Source organism: Phalacrocorax carbo, chromosome 2 (genome assembly GCF_963921805.1).
Source record: "Phalacrocorax carbo chromosome 2, bPhaCar2.1, whole genome shotgun sequence".
NCBI classification, from domain to species: domain Eukaryota; kingdom Metazoa; phylum Chordata; class Aves; order Suliformes; family Phalacrocoracidae; genus Phalacrocorax; species Phalacrocorax carbo.
In genome coordinates this window covers 150,451,648-150,471,405 of record NC_087514.1, presented here as the reverse complement: position 1 = coordinate 150,471,405, position 19,758 = coordinate 150,451,648, and the positions used below count along the sequence as shown (strand labels likewise).

At 36.7% G+C, this 19,758-nt stretch overlaps 1 protein-coding gene across 7 annotated transcripts in view; it reads right to left on the bottom strand.

Moving 5' to 3' along the window:
- The window catches only part of WAC (WW domain containing adaptor with coiled-coil), a 59,904-nt gene that overhangs the window by 31,651 nt on the left and 8,495 nt on the right, over window positions 1-19,758 (bottom strand). For all 7 annotated transcript variants that reach the window (XM_064444871.1, XM_064444872.1, XM_064444874.1 and 4 more), the window contains 3 exons: window positions 2,825-2,931; window positions 1,941-2,056; window positions 1,256-1,368 (listed from right to left, as the gene is read on the bottom strand). In XM_064444871.1, the coding sequence (XP_064300941.1) occupies window positions 1,256-1,368; window positions 1,941-2,056; window positions 2,825-2,931 (336 nt within the window). The remainder of the gene's footprint in view (window positions 1-1,255; window positions 1,369-1,940; window positions 2,057-2,824; window positions 2,932-19,758) is intronic.

Below are 19,758 nucleotides of genomic sequence, written 5' to 3'. Positions count from 1 at the left end.
TGCATTTTCTCTGACCTTTGCTTGATTTAGAGTTCCGTTTAAGCACTGTGTTTTGATGAAAGGCTGCTTTATAACGAGCGTTACAGTCAAGTTAACTTTTGAAGTCGCCTAAAAAATCTAAATCAAAATCTATTATTTCCATCTTATTTTTTTAGTGTGAAGAGATAATTTGTGCCATTTTTCTTTTGTTCATTGAAAATCCTGGACATCGAGTATAATTTAATAGTTTCATATTCAAGCCTTCAAAGAATTCCACTGCAAGTTACTTGAGTACTACTACAAAGAATTTACTTTCAGTTGAATTAATTCAAGACAACTATATATTAAATGAGTGACTAATCTGCATTTGCCACATGATCATAGACTTTAAAATATGCTACACAGGGAACATACCAAGAAAATATAGACTAATTCTTTTTACTGATTCCTAGATTTTTACCTGTCACAAAACAAATAGTAACTGCAATATGCATTTCTGCTCTATTTCTGTAGCATACAGCATGTTTTAGCATATGCAGTATGTTTCAGCGTACTCAGAAAAATAGCCCTTTATACATCTCTGAGGCCAGGGGGAAGGTAAATACTTTGGCTTCTACTTTCAAACCACCCTGAGAACTATGCTACAAATTCACCCAAACCACATCAGCATACAGAAAGAATGTCACAGTACAACTATTTCTCAGAAAAAACCTGACAAAGATTAAAGCTAATTATCGGGGAAAAAAAATTCCAAGTAACAGAAATTCATTGTCCAGGAAAGGCTTTGTGAAGAGTATTGGCATGGTAAAAATATGCTTTCAATAATGGATACAAGCCTCTGAAACCTGTGATGTCATAATCCATTAAATTAGCTTATTATTTTCAGATGTGAATCAAGCTTTTAGAAGCTTCTCTATTTTGAAGCTCAGAGTATGACATTGACAGGTCTCAATGATCACAACAGTTCAACTATATCATGAACTGTGTCAGTTGTTTCAATAACTACTTATAAGGATAGTTAAATTAGGCAGTAAAAGCTGCAAAAACGAGTACCATGAAAAGCATTAAGCAAGTGTTGTACCAGTAAAAGCTCAAAGTTATTTTAAGAAACAACATTTGTGAGAACTGCCTGTGCTATCCACTTTGGCCTTTTTACATAAAAAGGTGAGAAAAAACAGCTAAGGAAAGGATTTTTTTATTTTCTCTTTTTAAGTCTGGAAAAGAAAACAGTAATGCAAACAAGGCAAGAATATGTTACTGTAAAAAAACCACATACTTCCACTGGCAAACCCACTGGCAGCTGTCGCCTGCATCACCTCTCTTCTGTAATCCCTATCTTTTGGAAAACTGTTAACCGACATTTTGCTTGCTTCTTTTTGCCTCTGCTCTCTAAAGAAAAGAAAACCCAAGTTAAGTAAGAACTTATATCATCTAATAACATAACACTTTCTATGGGTGAAGTTATGTGAGATGAATTAAACTAGCCTAAGAGCTTGCTGTTACAGATGGGGTAAGCGAACTCCAGCCATTGCCTCCTTACATCAGTGCTTGCTGAAGCCCCAGTATACCAGTTCAGCTCACTAACAGTGAAATAAAATTTAAAAATTAGAAAACATAAATAAAAAACCCCCAAACACCCAAAAACACCACCCCACCAAAAAAAATCCCCGAACTCAAACCACCCCACCCCCAACCCCCCTCCGCAAAAACCCAAACCAAAAGAAAACACGAAAAACCCACCCCACCAAAAAAACCAAAAACCATACCAACCATACTTCCACCTCCCACTCTGGATCATCAAAGGATAAAAGAGGTGCCAGAGGCCATGGTAAGGGTAGGAACACAGTAGACTTGGACCACAATCTTTTATAGCAGTAATCTATTAGATAAGCTCAACTGCTCTTAAATGAGCTTCAAGAATGTTTGTTCTTTATACAATGAAAACAGACACACACATATACCTTTCGAGCCACTCTTTTGGTTTTTCCCATTGTGAAACTTCTGTTCGGCAGTTGTAGTAGTATTTTTTGCCTGAAGAGCTGATGTGTTCAGACCAATCATCCGCAGAATCATAAGCCTTTAAAATACAAACAGTGTTGGGACAAAGGAGTACTTGAAAGTTGTAATATACAAAATTAGAAACTTCCACCATTTAAAAAACTACATGGCATCCTCATAGGCACCCATATCATGGCTTTCCATTTATACCATCTCTAAACGCCTGTTTCATTTTGATAGTTTAAAGATGTGACCACTTCGCTCCTGTTGCATTCTGCAATAGTTTCCTCTGGTTTATTCCTATCGACCCTGAAACAATATCTAACAGTATGTTCAGTGAGATACAGTAATATAAATATTGATAACATTAGTTTTCTGCACCTTAAAAACACATTATCTTTATAAAATTTTCTGTACTTCACAAATTAATTTATTCTGTTTGCAGTGCAATTTTTAGGAAACACCACCCTAGCTACTAAAACTTGGATAATACAAGTGACTAAAATTCAAAATGTGAATGCTTCTGAAATAAGTAAAATCATACTGTCTTCTCCAGATTTACCAAAGTTCATGGCAAATATTTCTGTGTACCTACTTAATTTAAATAATCTAGTATTTTAAAATTCAAAACAGGTACCTCAAAGCTGTAATGATTATCAATTAGAATAGTTTTACAACATATAAAAACCGCAGCTTGGGCTTACAAAGTGTTTATAAAATAAAGACTGATCCTGGAAAACTCAATGAAGCAGGTAATGTACATGCCACCTGTTTTAGACAAAATGATGAAAACGTAGAGTGTATGACTGGGTTAACACAGGGATGAATACCAAGCACAAATACTCACTGCATCAGAAGTTTTGCTTGGATTATTGCTGGGATTAGAAGAATGTGAATTTGAACTATGAAGAGCACTGTGGTTATGTGAATTTTCTTGTGGAGAATAACTGGTCCCTAAAGAAGAAAAGACAGACAGTTCACCATGTATGTTTTCAAAGAAATCAACAATCTGCATTTTAAGGAGGTGGAAGGGGAAGGGAGAGGGGAGAAGCTAGTTGTCCACAGCCTGGACCACAGCATAGGTTAGACACAGAAGTGTTTCAGGAGATCATATGCATATTTGGTTTTTTCCACACAGTGTAAAGCTCGCTTTGCCTTTCTAGTTACAATAATGCAGGATGTCCCTTCACTGGTCTTAACTCTCAAACTTTATTCCGCTGCAAACAAACAAGTGGCCTTTATATATTGCATGGTTGGAGGTATCCTAACATATCAATTCAGAAATTACGAGACATTTTCTCTTCAACATTAAGTTTAAATAGGTTTATCAACAGCCTACACAGATACACTAAATCAGGTTTTAAGTTCACTGGAGCAATGCTGTTTTCTTAACCCTTTTGAGACTACTTGCAACTGGTTCTAGGTAACTATTCCTGTTTATGCGTATAGATGAAACTAATTTTCCCACACCTCAGTCTCTGCAATGTAGGTACTGACATCTACAATACCAAAAGCAGTACTCCCCAAACCACCACCTGCTTCTGGCCTCCCTAACATCCGCTTCTCAGGTAAACTGATTTTCTTCCTCAACATGAAAACACTTGAACACAAAAGAACAGCTGGGAAATGAGAAGGGAGGTAATTTTCCACACCTTTTACATCTATATTTGTGCCTAAGCTCAAGTCACCAATTACACCTGAACAGTTCTAATTACAATTGAGGAAGGCCATCCATTAAACCCTTCACAATCTTATTTTAAATGTCCTGCTCTTAAGGCTTCCTATTGCTCAAAAACCTCTAAGCAAGTAAAAACTCTTCCATTCTTCTTTATGTGATTACCCTTTCCTAAGTTCTAAATATTCACATAAATCACACCAAACTAAGAAAAGTAATTTTCTTACACATTTCAGGGAAAAACCTAGATATTTCAAATACAACACTCTCCCCGCCTTTTTTTTTCCCCTCTGCCTACTGAGAACTTTCTAAATACCAAGGGATACTACATTAGGTACCGCTAGCTTCACGTACTGCATAGTGATCTGAATATGAAGTCAAAGTGCTTTGCAAAGCACTTGGCAAAGGCTGTATCTTACAGGCAACAACAATAAAGAACAGGCTGCTGATAGTGGACCGACAGCTGGGAGTGAATGGAGCCATTAAAAATATTTTTTTTTTTTAAGTATTCTGAAAGTCACACACTCAGAAGATGACTAAATCACATAATCACAGGTTGGAAGGGACTTCAGGGATCATCTAGTCTAATCTTTCTAGGAAGAGCACAGTCTAGACAAGATGGCCCAGCTCACTGCAGAAGAGGGGAGATTATAATGCAATTTCTCTCTTCTGAGCCTTCTGACTACACAAGTTACCGTTTCAAACTTCTTCCTCCCCTCTTCTAACCCTGCAGGTTAGAAAAATAGTTCATCACAAAAGCAAAGAGGTACACCATGACTGATCTGTTTAGTGACCTACAAAGGTTAAAGGCCGATTTGCACACACGAGTTATTGCAACCTGAACTGTCGGTAGCTCTGAACCTTTTCCTATACTGTTTTCACTAAACTCATATGTCATTTTGTTTACAGATCTGGGGTTAAAAAAAAAAAAAAGTAAAAAACCTTGTCCTCAAATAAAGCCTTCCAAAAGCAAGACAATTAGTCCTACACCAGAAGTATCTTGCATGCTCAGAGCCAGGTGGAATCACTTACTTCTGGGGTAACTTAAGCTTGTCAAAGCAATACCACCACATCACATACATGTGATGCACATGAAAAACAACAAAAACACTGAGCTTCTAGTGAATGATGTGACTTTACATGTTAAGTACATTAGAAGATTCTAGAATTTAGACTTTAATATAAATTTACAATGACAGGCACATTTAGTTCCCCTAAAGGTATGCAAGAATTATGTTATAGTTACAAGACAGGACTCCTCAATCAGTCACACCAACAGTCTTAATTTTTTTTTTTTTTAGACCCTGGTTATGGAGTGAGATAGCTGCTTAATATTTTTATATTAATCATTCTGTTAAGTCTTTATTTATTCACTATTCCCTTCCCAAACATTACTGAGATAAAATCATTGAATTTCTTCATCTATTTCTGTAAATTGCTTAATGCAAACATATTTGCTTCATAGTAGAAATGAACTAATTGTCTCCCTTTTTAAAGGAAAAAACAAGATGAAAATTTACCAGATGGCTTGTGTGAACAGTTTGATATTAGTCACTTCAAAACTTCAGAAAACACCAATGTAGTTAATTTACTGTAATCCTGTACCATGGATGCACTAACACTACACTTTGTTCAGCATACTCAAGACATAGTTGGTGATTTTTAAATATTGCAGTGGTCTAAATCACCACCATAGCGAATCTAATCTATGCATTTTCCAACCATGAATAAGAGCCAACAACATATGTATTAAACCAATATAGCCCGTTAAAGCCAATTCTATCCAACCCATAAACAAACCCCCGAAACTCACTGAGCAGACTTTCAGCCCCCTCATGGTCTAACAGCTCAGCAGCATCCCCGCCGCCCTGGTTCTCAGCTCCAGTACTGAGTCACAAAGCACCTCAGAGTATCAGCAGCTGCAGCTGTCACACCCACCTACAGCTGGCCGAGTAGTAGAAACGCCTACTATGCAGCAGTTTCATCATAAGGAGGCCCTGGGCCTCTCTGCACTGAGCTGCAGCCCTCCTAGCAGAACTCCCAGACTGCACACCCATGGGCTTGCCCTGAATCAGGGATCCTGCCCTACCTGAGCTGGCCTCAGCTGCATAAAAAGTGATCATAGCTGCTCCAGCAATACTGATTGCCCAGGTAGCCAGGAATAGCTACATGGGCTTTTACAAGGGGCAACCATAAATACATACCTGATGGTGTCTAGGACAATTACAGGCACAGGTTCACCCCCATACCTCCATTTTATTTGATGCATAATACTGCTTTACATCTGGATCAGTACCTGAACTTCAAGGGAATGAGCATATGAAAGAGCTGCCAAACTGATGTTTGCTGTTGGGAAGCTTCCAAGACCAAAGCAATGATGCTCTGGAGAACAAGAGTTTTAGGCACTTCATACAAGTTAAGGGCTTAAAGATCATATGTAAACACCAAAACCATATCACCATATTAACCACATACTAAAACTTTACTGCCTCAGTATAAAAAGGTATATACCTGCACAGCAGTCACCTAGGAATTCTGGCAACCCAGCGTTGACAGCTCAGGTTACCAAGGAAAGTTGCTTCAGATCTTTAAAAGGCCACCAAGTTAAAATTGTATGCAGAGCAATCCACAAGTGGAGGTCTATCTCTAAAAGGAAGGAGGGTTCCCCGTACTTGCATGCTAGCTTTCACCATTAGCAAAGCCTAACCCTAAGCCATTTTAAGGTGGCTGTAACTTGCAATCAGCTCTGGGTCTCCCAGCTGCATGCCTGGCAAAGTAGATAATGAGAACAGGATCACTAAGATTAGTGCATATCCCAGAAACAGCCCTGATAAGGTAGACAGCACACTACTGTGCCTTGAGACATTCCCTTATAGCACTTCTCACCCTTTCCTCTTAGACTTTCTTACTAGCTCCACTTTCTTCAAGAAAGAGGGATAAAAAGACTTGTTTTTAAAATGCTCATTAGCATACCTTAAGATTTAGCAATTGCAAATATACATCTTTTATGCACCATAGGGAAATTCATATTGTGCTATAAATCCTCCAATTCAGTTACAGAACTCCCCGTGGAAGCATTTACTGCACCATCACTGTGACTTTCCTCAAATTAATCATTATTTTGGAAGTAGTTAAATCTGGAAGGAGCTACTCCTAGCTGGAAGATGGCCAAGAAGGGCATCAGCACTGCAGTTACATAAAACTGTAGTGGTGCGACAATGTGAGCAAGCCTTCACTAACACTATCTCTAGTGATGAACCGGTCATAGGACAGGTCAGAGTCAAGGTTAAATTATCATAACTGTCTTCAAGTCTTTCAAATGAAAATCACATCATGAAAGTCACTAATGCATGAAGATCAGCAAAAAGCACAAAAAGCATGGTTCTGGGAACTAATTCAAAAACGAGGCCATCGCTTATGCCTACTACAGATTTGAGATTCTGCCACGCCAAGACTCACTGTAATAACATTTTTCTAAGTAGTTTCTAGATCCAAACTCCTGAATCCTAGAGACAGTTTGAACTGCAAAGAGGCATCAACACTACGCTGGAGTTGGAAAACAGAAAAAACATAGGGTGAAATTCCATTTTGCAACATAGTCAACTTTCTCAAGTAATTATCACATTTAACTCATGTCTCTATTTACACCACTTCAACACTGTGAAATTAAGAAAAGTTGAAATTCTGAGTTAGCTAAGGAACAGACTGCTCTAATAAAGCAACTGATTTCTCTCCCTTCTCCCCTGCCATCTTTCAAGAACAAGCTGAAACTGTTTCCCTTCCAGAACCTATACACTTATACTAGGAAATACAGCATCCGTTTACAACCAGCTAAAATAAATTTTCTTGCTGCTTGATTAGAGTGAAATACATCACCGTGCCATTTCACACCATCCTCTGGCATCCAAGTGGCTTAGCCTAATTAAAACTCTTTGTAGCTCATAATATTGTACAGTATCATAACCATAAAATCTCCAGCTGAAATGCACTAATCAGAACACTGAGACACATTAGTTATCTTCAAAGGATAAACTACAATCCAGATCAGCAAACGGTAAAAAAAAAAGCAAGCTATTTTTCGTCCTCTTCAAACAAACACACACTGAGAAATTAGATAGTAAACAAGTTCACACGCCTCCACTCACACACAAGGTTTTAGCCAGGCACAAATAGTAGAATTACAGTATTTGCAGAAGTATAGTATAGTGTTGCACTCTACAATAGTTAACTTTATACAGTCCAACATAGTAGAGCATATATGTTTCCTTTTCAGTCAGACAAATACCTTGTTAATATCCTAATTCTCCTTCTGTCCATAACAAAAAGTACTAATGTAGGTAACACAAAGAAAAGTTTACAAATGCTCCCTAGCAATGATCAGTGCTATAACTTGAACTCAAAGGCAATCCTCCTCCTCACTCCATCCAGAGGGAACAGGGTTTCAGGAAGGTCTCTAAGAGAGGCATCTTTTCTGTGCCAAGAAACCAGGCATATGGGGAGAAACACTGGGCAGCAGAAAAGCAAGGAAGTTCACTCCTCTTGTTTCAACTCTATACATACTGTTCAATGACACCACGTTCCACCTCTTAGCTAATATGCAATCAAATTCATTAAACTAGAGACAATATTAGAACTTGAACCTCCTCAACAGAATACTGCACAACTGACAGCCACTAATTATTTGTTAACAAAGAAGACTTAACAACAAGACAGTTTATGGTAGTGGTATTTTATAGAGATAAATAAAGACCTATTTAAACAGTGAAAATGGTAAGAATGTATCTAGGATAAGCCTAAATTAAAATGTCTAAAGCATATTTCAACGGACATCTTTTGTTACTTCAGTGCAAGTCTTCACACAGAACACTTTCCAAAGTTCTGCATATGGGATGAAAAAACGTAACACAATAGGAACACAATACCCAACGTCTCAGCAGTAACTGAACAGCCTATCATGGCCATTTTTATTTGCCACATGTAAAACTAGTAAGACAAAACACAATTTTTCTTCACTGCATTTTTATGTGGCCTGCTGTATTGAAATGAAATATGGCTGCCTTCCATAGGCAACTAAAAGCATAAAAACTTGCCATTTTTCTAGCAGAGCAAAGGCCTCAGAGAATACACCAACTGCGCAGTAACGTTTTCCAGAAATTCAGTTGAATGCACAGTGCTTTGCCAAAAGAAAGAAAATCTAGCCTGATCACTGTACTCCACAACTGCCCAATTACATACTCATTATGCCCCCCAAAATAAATGCTTTATACCAGTCAACAAGTAGCTCTATGAGCAAAGGAGCTTAAAAAGCCTCGTTTCCTCCCCTGCCCTCCTCTCCTGCTGTATCTCCTACACAGGACAGGAAAATCTTGCTGTTTTGTAATGTTTGATTCACAGGATAATTGTCCCAGTGTATAGAAGTTTTCATCTTTTTCTCCAAGTTACCATTAACAAAAAATTTCATGGAAATTCGTTCAAAAGGTTAGTATCAATAGACCAAGAGTCACACATATATGGAGTGGGACAAAAGACCAATAGGGGATGAAAATGATACTGTAGGCATAGAGTTTTCTTCATAATAGAATTTTTCTTCTGAAATAGTAGTAAGAAAGTGACACCTCAAGACAGAAAAGCCAGGAGCAGTAAACCAATGAAAGTCAAGGACTCGTTCTGTTTTACTAATGAAGCACTCAAAGAACACCAAGATATTACTGATTCTTAAAATGAAAAAGATTAGCTTCAAATTTTATCTTACACATTGCTTAATGTAACAGTTGTTTGCTATTTCGCTGTCTTCTGCTTACATTTTATTTTTAATTAGATCTTCCCAATGAATTTCAGAAAAAAGTTTAATTTTAGGGAAACAGTACAAACAGCTCTACAGAGAAAACCAGTTATCTAGCCATCTAAAGGGAAAACAAAAGGCAGGAATAAAACGGCTCAAATGAAATTCACAGTTCTGAGTTCCCACATAACAATCCAGTGGTTTACTACTCCAACAGCTAACAGGCAGAATGTTTTCTTAGGGCTGTATTTCAGTCTAAATGGTTGTAACCATTTCCTTGCCACAGCTACAGCAAAATAATTTAATAATTTTGGGGTTGGGGTAGTTTTCTTCCTCCCCTTAGCCCACCTCCCAGAAGCAGTGAGACATCACTTTCCAACTTATACATAACTTAGAAAATGATCAGGTTCACTGAATCAACTGAGTTTCTGAAAGATCCAATACTCGAATGTCCCACGTCACATCCTTTGAAAAAGCCTAAGGGATGAAGCACGCATTTCCACCACACTCTGCACAAATCCCCGACAACCACCTTCTTCGAAGAAAACCAGTATATTGGCAGTTTTCTTGATATCTCAACCATTAAAACAAAAATAAGCAAAAGACTGGAGAAATAATTTCACCATCAGTGTAAAAACGTTTATTCTTCATTTCTGAAGAGCAGTAAGCAATATAATTTGAAAGAATTTGCCTGTTTTTCCTAAATTAAGGCAAGTTCCAAGCAGCTTCTAAACCTTTCTGAAAAGAACACCTTAGAAAGACCCAAAGGTTACTAAAGTAGATGTTTTTAAACAAATTAAAATATACAAGTTGAATTTACATGAAAATAAGAACTATAGATGCACAACAAATTCTTCAGATTTACATTTGCTATTTCCTCCCTTTGGGTTCAGGTCACCTAATTAAAAAACAAAAACGCTAGCAACATCCTCAACGTTGCTTAACATCTCTAAGCCACCTACTTTGAGATCAATCGACTTGAAAAAGCAGCTTAAGCACTTTTACCCATGGAAAATATGAAAAAGAACCATGAACTTCAGCAACAGAGTCATATTCCTAACTCTCTAGCTCATGAACCCAGACGATCTCAATGTATTAAATAAAAAACAAACTCCCTGCTTACAGTATCACTGATGACAGTCAATTTTAGAGTCTTTTTAATCTTGCAACACTTACTAATATTACCCCATTTGTATTAAGTGGAGTAGGACATTCCTCTGAAAAGAAACTAGAGGTAGAGAATAAAGCCAAACTATGCTTTCATTCTTGACTGTAGCTCAGAGAACACATACATCTCTAACACAGTGTACGGGAGTGCACAAGAGATGTTCTTCTGCCCCCAAATAAAAGCTTTGTACAGAAAGAGGCTTTTTAATTCTTATGGTATGCAGAACAAGAAGTGTTAAACTGACAGCTCTAGAATCCTTACCACGAACTAATAATGATGCTGTCTTAACTCTGGTGTGGATCATCAAAGCATATGAGCAATAGACTGAATTTCCCCCTTCCAAGCCCTCCCCAGAAACATACCATGAAACTCAAATGAACAGCCATCCCACGAACAGCCTGTAATACAGTACTAAGAGACTCAAGTTTGGTAATGGAATTCTAACAGCACTGCAACGATGCACTATCCTACCTCAGGCAACAATACTTCCACAATCCTAATCACCTCAGAGTAAGCAAAAGACTGTCTGCCACTGGTTTGTGCCTCAGACTGGTCCAATACCTCCTTCAAAAGGTAACAGCTCCCCTACATAAATACAGCAAGGAAGGTGTGAACAGGATTTCAGGTTAGGTCAAATAAAGTACATAAAGGTTTTTAAACTGGGTCACATAAGTAGAAACTAATTTTATGGCTAAGCACCTGATAATAAGCAGTTACCACAAAGACAGAAACTGTTAGCTTTAATAGAAAACAGTGTACACAGAAGTATATTCAGTGCACATCAAACAAAAAAACATTTCACTTCTGTCAGATCCCCTGAATCTCTATTTCTGCTATCGCTCATACACATTAAAGGTCAGTAGATAAAACTCTGTAAATTTGGAATTTCTCTCAAAACCCAAGAAAAGGGAAACACAGAGAGCTCACGCCATTTCTAAAAAAAGTGTATTAGTCATCTGGGGTATTTTTAAATTATTACCAATAGGCACATGCTCAAATGCTTTCTGAAAATTAGGCTTGAGGGGTTACTAAAATTGGATAAATAAAACCCTTAACTTTGTGGAGGGGTGTGTGTGTCACAATTATTACTTTTCATTCAAGCAGCTTCCCAAAGAACAAAAAAATATACACTGGAAGAAACACTGATTTTTAACAACATACACATCAGTGATGTAAGACAGAAATTGTTTAAGCGCAGACACTCTCCAAAAACTGAGTTTCCTATGTTTAAAGGTTGCAAACAGCAGAGTAATACTATGAAGGACTGATACACCATAAACTGGTCATCACTGACAGGAGTTTGAATAAAGACAGAAGTCTTACAAAACAATTTCTGCTTGCAAAGGAGGAAAAAGAAAAACCCCACAGCGGCCAGAATACGGCTGAGACAACTCCTCCATTTTCTATTTATCAGCAGCACCAAATTAGTACTCCCACTCAGAAGCTCCAACCAATTAAGCAAGCTATGATAACTTAATCTCCCTGACAAAACCCTCTGAGCAAAGATTAAAAAAAAGAGCAAGGCTTGTTGTTTAGCAACTCTCAATTTTCTTTTAATATTTTGGGGCTAGTTTATTGGGGACAAAGAACTTTAAGCAGAAGATTCTGTGAACACAATATTACTTACAAATGAACTTGCATGAAAGTTTCCATTACTCAGTTTAAAATAAGGAAGATGAAGTTGCAGATTCTTCTGAACATAGGTAGTGCTATGCAGTGACAAATGCTTGCAACCTTAATTCCATCTTAAAAGTTTCCTTCGTTTCAATTGAGCGTGCACCATTTCACGTGCAGCAACTCTACAAGCACGCGGTGTTGCAGAAAGATTAGAAAAGGAGTCTCTATTACAAAACACTACTGAAATCCTGCAAAAAGGTTAGTTACAGACATAACTATCACACTTATATCCTTAATAAAAAGGCTGTGGTGGAATTAATGCCTAACCACATTTAAAAAAAAAAAAAAGCAACAACATAAAAAGACACTGTATATCTCCCTTCTTAAATGTGCCTTAAAAATATTATCTGTAAGCCACATTATTTCAAATTTGTATCTCAAGACACATCGAATTTTACTACCCTCCAAACATTTGCACAATTTTGTCTCATTCAGTTCTATTTTTAGAATAACACAAGAAAGCCTTATTCGTCCTCCAGTTACTTAATAGCCATATCTGGCAAGAAACAAACTCCACTTCAGTACAGGATCACTGCTTAAGTGCCATTAATATTTGCCAGTTGAAGAGAACTTTGCTTCCTTTGCTTCCCTTCTCAGACTACAGCAATGTCCATGAAATTTTTAGTAACTCATCACAATTGAGCAAGTTAACTTGAAAATATTTACCACTCGAAGCAGCAGTTGCTCAATAAACTTTTACATGACAACCTGTGAAATGATTAGGCTTAGATAAACTAGTCTTTCAGTGCATGACATGTTATACCACATATATATTTATTACAGTATAGAAATATACTGTTATATATATTGTTTCAGAAAAGAAGAGACGCTAATAACATTCTGAAAAAAACAAGTCAAATCAAACTGCCACACAGAAGTTTTTCATTAAAAAAAGGAATGCTGGCTCAGGGCAGGGGGCAGCAAGGATCCACCTGAGGATTTATATATATAGTGTCCCGGTTTTAGTACAATGGATTCACAGCCTTAGTTTCAGACTGGATGTTTAGCATGGCTTAATAAAGGTATTGCGCAATAGGGTTTTCAAATATCTAAAGCACAGTAGGCGACAAGACAATTCTTCCCTTTTCCCATTAAATAATTCTTAAATACGTGCTTAAAATTCAACCGGTCTTTCCTGGAATTTCCTTACTAGAGGAAAATATGCCTCTCTACAATAGCTAATGTTATGCTTACAAACTGAAAATCTATTTTACAATTGTCTGGTTGCCTGAGTATCTCATTTTATTTCCCCAGTTAAGTAAATACTCTCAAAAGGACTATAGAGAAACTGCAATCATTAGTATAGGCAGTGTTTTGCCAGTAAGAGAGGTGAACTTCACACTACTTGAGTTTGAAGAGGATCATATTATTTCTCATATTAAATCAAGTAGAAAGAGTATTCTTTCAAAAGAAATGAGCGGTTTTGAAAATTAAGTCTGTGTTAACCTGTCAGCTGCAGGTGTCTTAATGAGGAAACTACTCAAGCTACTGAACTAGAAGAGAGCTGATGTTATTCATGGGGGACACCCAACGCAAACACACCATCATCCTGAAGAACATGATTATGCAAAATAAACACAGCAGAAAAAAAGGTAATTTGTACAGAAGAGTTTATGCACAAATGTGCATTATTTATTATTATATGCCTTAATTTAAAAAAAAGTATTATTTGGGTTTTTTCCACATTTGGGAGTGAATAGGTATGTTTGAAAGAACAAGAGAGCAGCAAGGCAGACCATAATTTCCTTTTCCCATTTTTGCTATTGATATGAAAAATTTATAACTGTTACTGTAACAAACTCAGTTACAAATCTACCTAAGAAAGCACTGAGGAAGACTGTTGCTTTGGAGGACATAGAACAGCATGATATTTCAAAGAGGTAGGAAACCAAGGGAGAGGAACTAAAATGTTTAATGGGGATGGAGCTGTAAATATTGCTTCTTAAAAATATTTTCAGAAAGCCCGACATGCCTAAATGTATCGATTTCTATGATAATACGGTGAAATTTAGAACGCTTCTCTTCCAAAAAGATAAGCTTAAAATATAATCTTACTGGGGATGGTGAATTGTTACAACAACAGATGTAACAGGTTTGAAAAAGGGGCAGGAGGGATTTTTTTGATAAGTTTAACTATGCTGAGATCTTTTCTATAAGAAAGCACCAATACTGGCAATTTAACACAATAACTTAGTTTGAATCTAATAAAGTCTAATATTAACATGCCCATTTCTATGGATATTTTTCCAAAATCTGTTTCCTTTTAACAAAAAGGCTGATCTTCAGATTCATGGCATAAGCAGATTAAAGAGCACTACTGTCAAAACCAAAATCACTGAATCTCAAATCTTTACAGACAGTTACAGAGTAAATTTGAATCTCTTACTTCACTATAACAGGCCAGAAATAAAGTTAGTTAAAATATACTTCTTCTAGTAAAAACATTCTAAATATTAGCTGACTGCATTTTGTTTCTGCAGAAATTAATGAGCATATTCACAGTTTATCTTTTCACAAGATTTTTTCTGGTAGGCAGCTTCTCAGAAAAAAACAACTGTATGGACTAATGACAGTGCTAGTTTTGAAGGACGATCTTCAAAGGAAAACAGCAAGTAGTAGTGAATTCAAGATGCATAGTATTTGGGATTAAAAAACACATACAAAAATGACACAGCTAGATAAATTTTCTTCCTCTTAATTTACCAAAGTGATCCAACATCATTCCCCTTCCAGGACCCACTAGATGGGAACTTCTATTCCGTTAGCAAAGCTCTATACACACATAAAAGGAGATGCACCCCCAAGCTCTGTTCTTCCACACATAAACACGGCAGCTTTTGGGGTTTTAATCACCTGCCCATGGGGAGGCACAGATGAGCCATTTTCATTTACACTTTTATGCCAACTCTCTTAAAGTAAGAAAATGGTAAAAAGGAATTTCATGGTATCAAGTGAACTGGACCCACAAAAAAACCCCAAACAAAAACCAACAACCCACACTGATTTTATAGTAGGAATCTCCTGAGCCACAAAATCATATGCCTTCAACCACTGCCTCCTAACGCCAGAGGAGGTATGAACTGAGCAAACACATGCAGCTAACCTTTTCTAACCAAATACATAAACATACAAAATGACATAATGTTTTTATAACATACAGCTTTTTCTGCATGTTAAAAAAAAATATCACAAGTATTTAAAGAATAGGGAAACATAATTTTACAAATTTCTTTAAAATTCCCTTATATTTTCTCCACAGTAAGAAGCTGTACTTATTCAACCATGATCAGGCTTTATTATTATTACTATTATTCAACATTTTAGTAAAGTTACTGTAGAAAGGATCTGCGACCAATTTCCATTGAATATTGGCTTATTTAAGATTTAAAACAGAACTGGTTTAGTCTTTATAGTAACCTAGTTTATCCTGCTTCTCATCTCATCCTGTAGCCATCTTAGTCACTAAGTCCAGATGTGTTTCTCACATACACAGCCAGAGCTAAAGCTAAGGATAGGAAAAAGTGGATAGCAAGGAACCAGATGTCACTGTCAAGCCCTCATCCTATGTCCAATTAGCCTCTCTGCTTCCTTTACGGTCACAATGAATTACAAGACAAATATCCCGATAGGTCAGCAGACTTCATATGGACGCAAGAAAAAAAACTGACTACAGTTTCACTCGGTTAACTCCTTGTGTATCATGACTTCACTATCTTATGTATTTGAAAGCTGTCCTGGCAAAATCTGTTGACTATTTAAAAGAAAGCTTGATTTAATAAATGTCACAAGTTCTTTCTGCCTGTAACACACCTCTTCAAGAAGTTCTGCAAGACACAATAATAATTTCTGTTGGGTGAGAAGTTCTGTATCAGTATTCAGGAGAAAATAGATTCTAAATCTGTTTTAATTCTCAGTACACTTAAACTAAAACCATAACTGTCGTAAAATAGAAGAAAAGATGTGGAAGAATTTGATAAACCTAAACCAGCTTTTAAATGTAACCCCATATTTTGGGGGGGAAAAAAAATAATTTTAGTTTAATTATTCTCTAACTTCACAATATCCTGCATAAACATGATCTATATACCATAATTTTAAGTAGCACAGCATTTCTCTACCCCAAAGAGAGATCTTTATCTACAGAAGCTATCAATTACTCTCCACCTTTTACATTAACAAATTTAACTTTGAAAACAAATGTATGCTGGGAGGTGGTGAGTGGTGAAGCACTCTAAAAAGCATGAGACAAGCATGTTAACCCTTCTGTAACAAGTTCTTCTGGCAAAGAGAACAAGAAATTTAAGAAGACATTTATGTTCTGTCATATGCAAATTCTGCAAATCTAAAACAGCAAAGCAATTTCAAAATACTCAAGATACTGTCCAACTAGATGAAGCTGTGTAGTTATGGCCAACAAACTAAAAACTAATCTGGTAAACATATACATCAGTGAATAACATCAAAAGCCTACACTGAAGTGGAAGCATGCAACCATCTTTGAAGAAATACACACTACATACTAAGTCCGGTATAAATTGTACTGAACTGCAGATAAATTCTGAAAAATTTCAGAGATCGGGTCAGCTAGATTACAGTCAATCCTAAAAAGAGTTTTTAGGACAGTTGCTCCTAAGAAAAGCATGCACCGATAAAGCACACAAAACTTAAAACTGTACCAGCGCAGCAGGCACCTGTAAATACTTAATTCTACTGCCAATAGACCCCTAGTAGTTCTACCTGCCCCACAACAGCAGTCAGAACAACATATCCTCAATGACCAAAAATCCTACAATGCAACATGAAGCACATTCACAGGTTCATAATCCCCACAAGCCAAGAGCCAAGATCAACCACTTGGGAGAAAAAAAAAAAGTCATCACAGGAGTGCCACTTACAAAGTTAATTAACAATTTTTAATCCCTTTCAATTTGAAGTCCACTAATCTACATCATTTAAACTAGAAATAGTCATGTTACTGTTTTATCTACCAGTGGACCTCTGATCAACTAGTTCAAGTTTCTGCAGGAAACACGCCTTAGAAACCTGTCTTTAAGTCATCCAGTTTCAAAACTTCCACCCCTGCAAAAATCATCACTATGAGTCACTCCAATCATTACTAACATTAAAAATTGTGCCAAATTTCTATTTTGTGAATATTTAGGTTACGCTGACTGGATCTTTCACCTTTGCTTGCTACATTCAAGAACTCGTAAGTATGCCATTTCTTTTCCCTGTAATTATTACTCAAAGAAGCCCTTAATATTTTCTTTGTAACTATACCAAGAGCTCTTGAAGTCTCTCCTTCTAATGCATGAGTTCTGATTGCAGTAATTTTCTTGCCTCTTCTCTGAAAATCTGGAGGTTTGCATACCTTCCAAACTGTGAGAAACAAACCAGAGACTATTCCAGTAGCTGTCACATTAGCACTAAAACGTAATCTGCCTAGTCCTACCTGATATTCCTCTGAACAGATGTCCTTTCTGGCTAATGCTGCACTCGGTATTTATGCTCTTAATTGTGTATGGGCTTCACATCTGTTTTAAGAGTCATTGCTCTGCACAGTTATCTACTTTCTGTGAAGTCTTACCCTCCTTCCTGTAACTTTTTACACAGTGGACCACTTTTACATGTTCCTGTAGATTAGTTAGCATTTTCACTTCTGCATAACTTCACTAGCTCTGTACTAGTGGACAGTTTTTTATTACCTGCCATTCAGTCTCAAATTACTGATAGTGTATGAATGATCCTACAATTTCTTCCTTGTATATAAAAAAATGTTATTACTTAGGCCCAAGAACAAACCTACACACATTTTAAACTAGTTTTTGATCTATAAAACATACAATGTAAACAATGTTTTCTTAAAGATCTCAAAATACTTTACTCAGTGGCTAAGAATCACCTATTTCATGTCTACCCAAGACAGCAGGTTAGAGCAGTTAGTTGACATATATCAGGAAATTAATGACAAAAGTTTAGACAGAAAAAAGACCTCCTCAAAATTCCTGCTGCCCCTAAGAAACTGGGAATTTAGCTCTGGAAACTAACTGTTCATATTTCTGCTTGCCTTGCCATGCAGCACTTCAATACTGCACTACATCTCTGTTTTTGAGTGATGACAAGAACAGGGTATTAACATTTTTACCATACCTCTGCTGCAGAAACAAAATAAGTTATGTTTTAAAACAGGGGCAGAAAAAATTACAACATTAAACTTTGACATACTGTTTCTTTGCAACTCTTCTCATTCCAGCAGTCACAGTAAGGAATATGGGGCCTAATCAAAGGTCTTCAGGCCTCTTGTTTTCCATTTGTTTCAAACACAACATAAGACTGCTGCATGCATGGAAGCATAGGTCAAGGCCACAGAAGCTTACCAGACATCTCTCAACCCACCTGATAAAAAGAGTGAGTAGTGTAGTCTCTTGTCAGTCATCTGCTCAGAAAATTACCTCCCTTTCCAGTAACTTGGAGGACAGACTTCCCAACCAGACATTATTCTTGAATACTGCTCCAGGAGACTACTTCTAGTCAGTAGGCAAGTAAATTTGTGTCTTAAAACACGCATCTCACTTCACAGGCTTGAAAGCAGGGAGAAAAATTTAAAACTGCCCAAGAGGAAAAGGAGGGATGCAAAACTGTATGTAGGAGAATTCCAGCCCATTTCATTGTTTGGGGGGTTTTGGGAGCTTTTTTTGGTTTGTTTTTTTTTTTTTTTTTTTAATCTTTCTGTTCAAGCATTGAGAAAAAACTTTGTGCAGCAGGAAAATAGGAGAATAACAGATTCAAGAGATGTCTTTGAATAATTTAGAAAGTGTTTAAAATTTACAGGATCAGCAATTTATTTTAGAAACCTACACTTCAGAAATTGATGCAAATTTGTTCCCTATATATTCATTACCATAGACTTTCCACTTATAGCAGATGAATGAATTTCAAAACACCGTTTCACAAAGCAACACTTCCAACACAATTTCCAATAAATAAAAATTTTATCCTACAGTGCAATTACTCCCTGAGCATACAACTGCAGACAGAAAGCTGTTTTCTGAAAAGGGATAAAATTTTCAGCAAAAATTTGGTAAGCCACAATTTGTCTGGCTAGTATTTTTAATAGGCAAAAGTATTGAAGGGATACAGGTTCATGCCAAAATCTAGACCTGAAATCTGTGGATGATAAGGCTAGTGCTTTCAAATGGGAAACCGTATTCCTTTAGTAAAAAAGCAAACCCGCACAAAATGTGTAAAACAAGCAAAAGAAGCCCAGAACTAAACAACATTCTTTTACTACTAGCAAAATACTATTGGGATAAAGGGACAGCTAGTGAACTTATATGCTTTTTCTAGGGCAGTTTTATTGTTAAAAGCTAGGAAGCTTATAAGGGTCTTCAAGAAAGGAAGCAGAATCTTCTAATACTTAAGTTACAGTAGGGAACACCTGCAGTTAAGTAAAACTAACTTTGGAAACCCTTTCGTAAT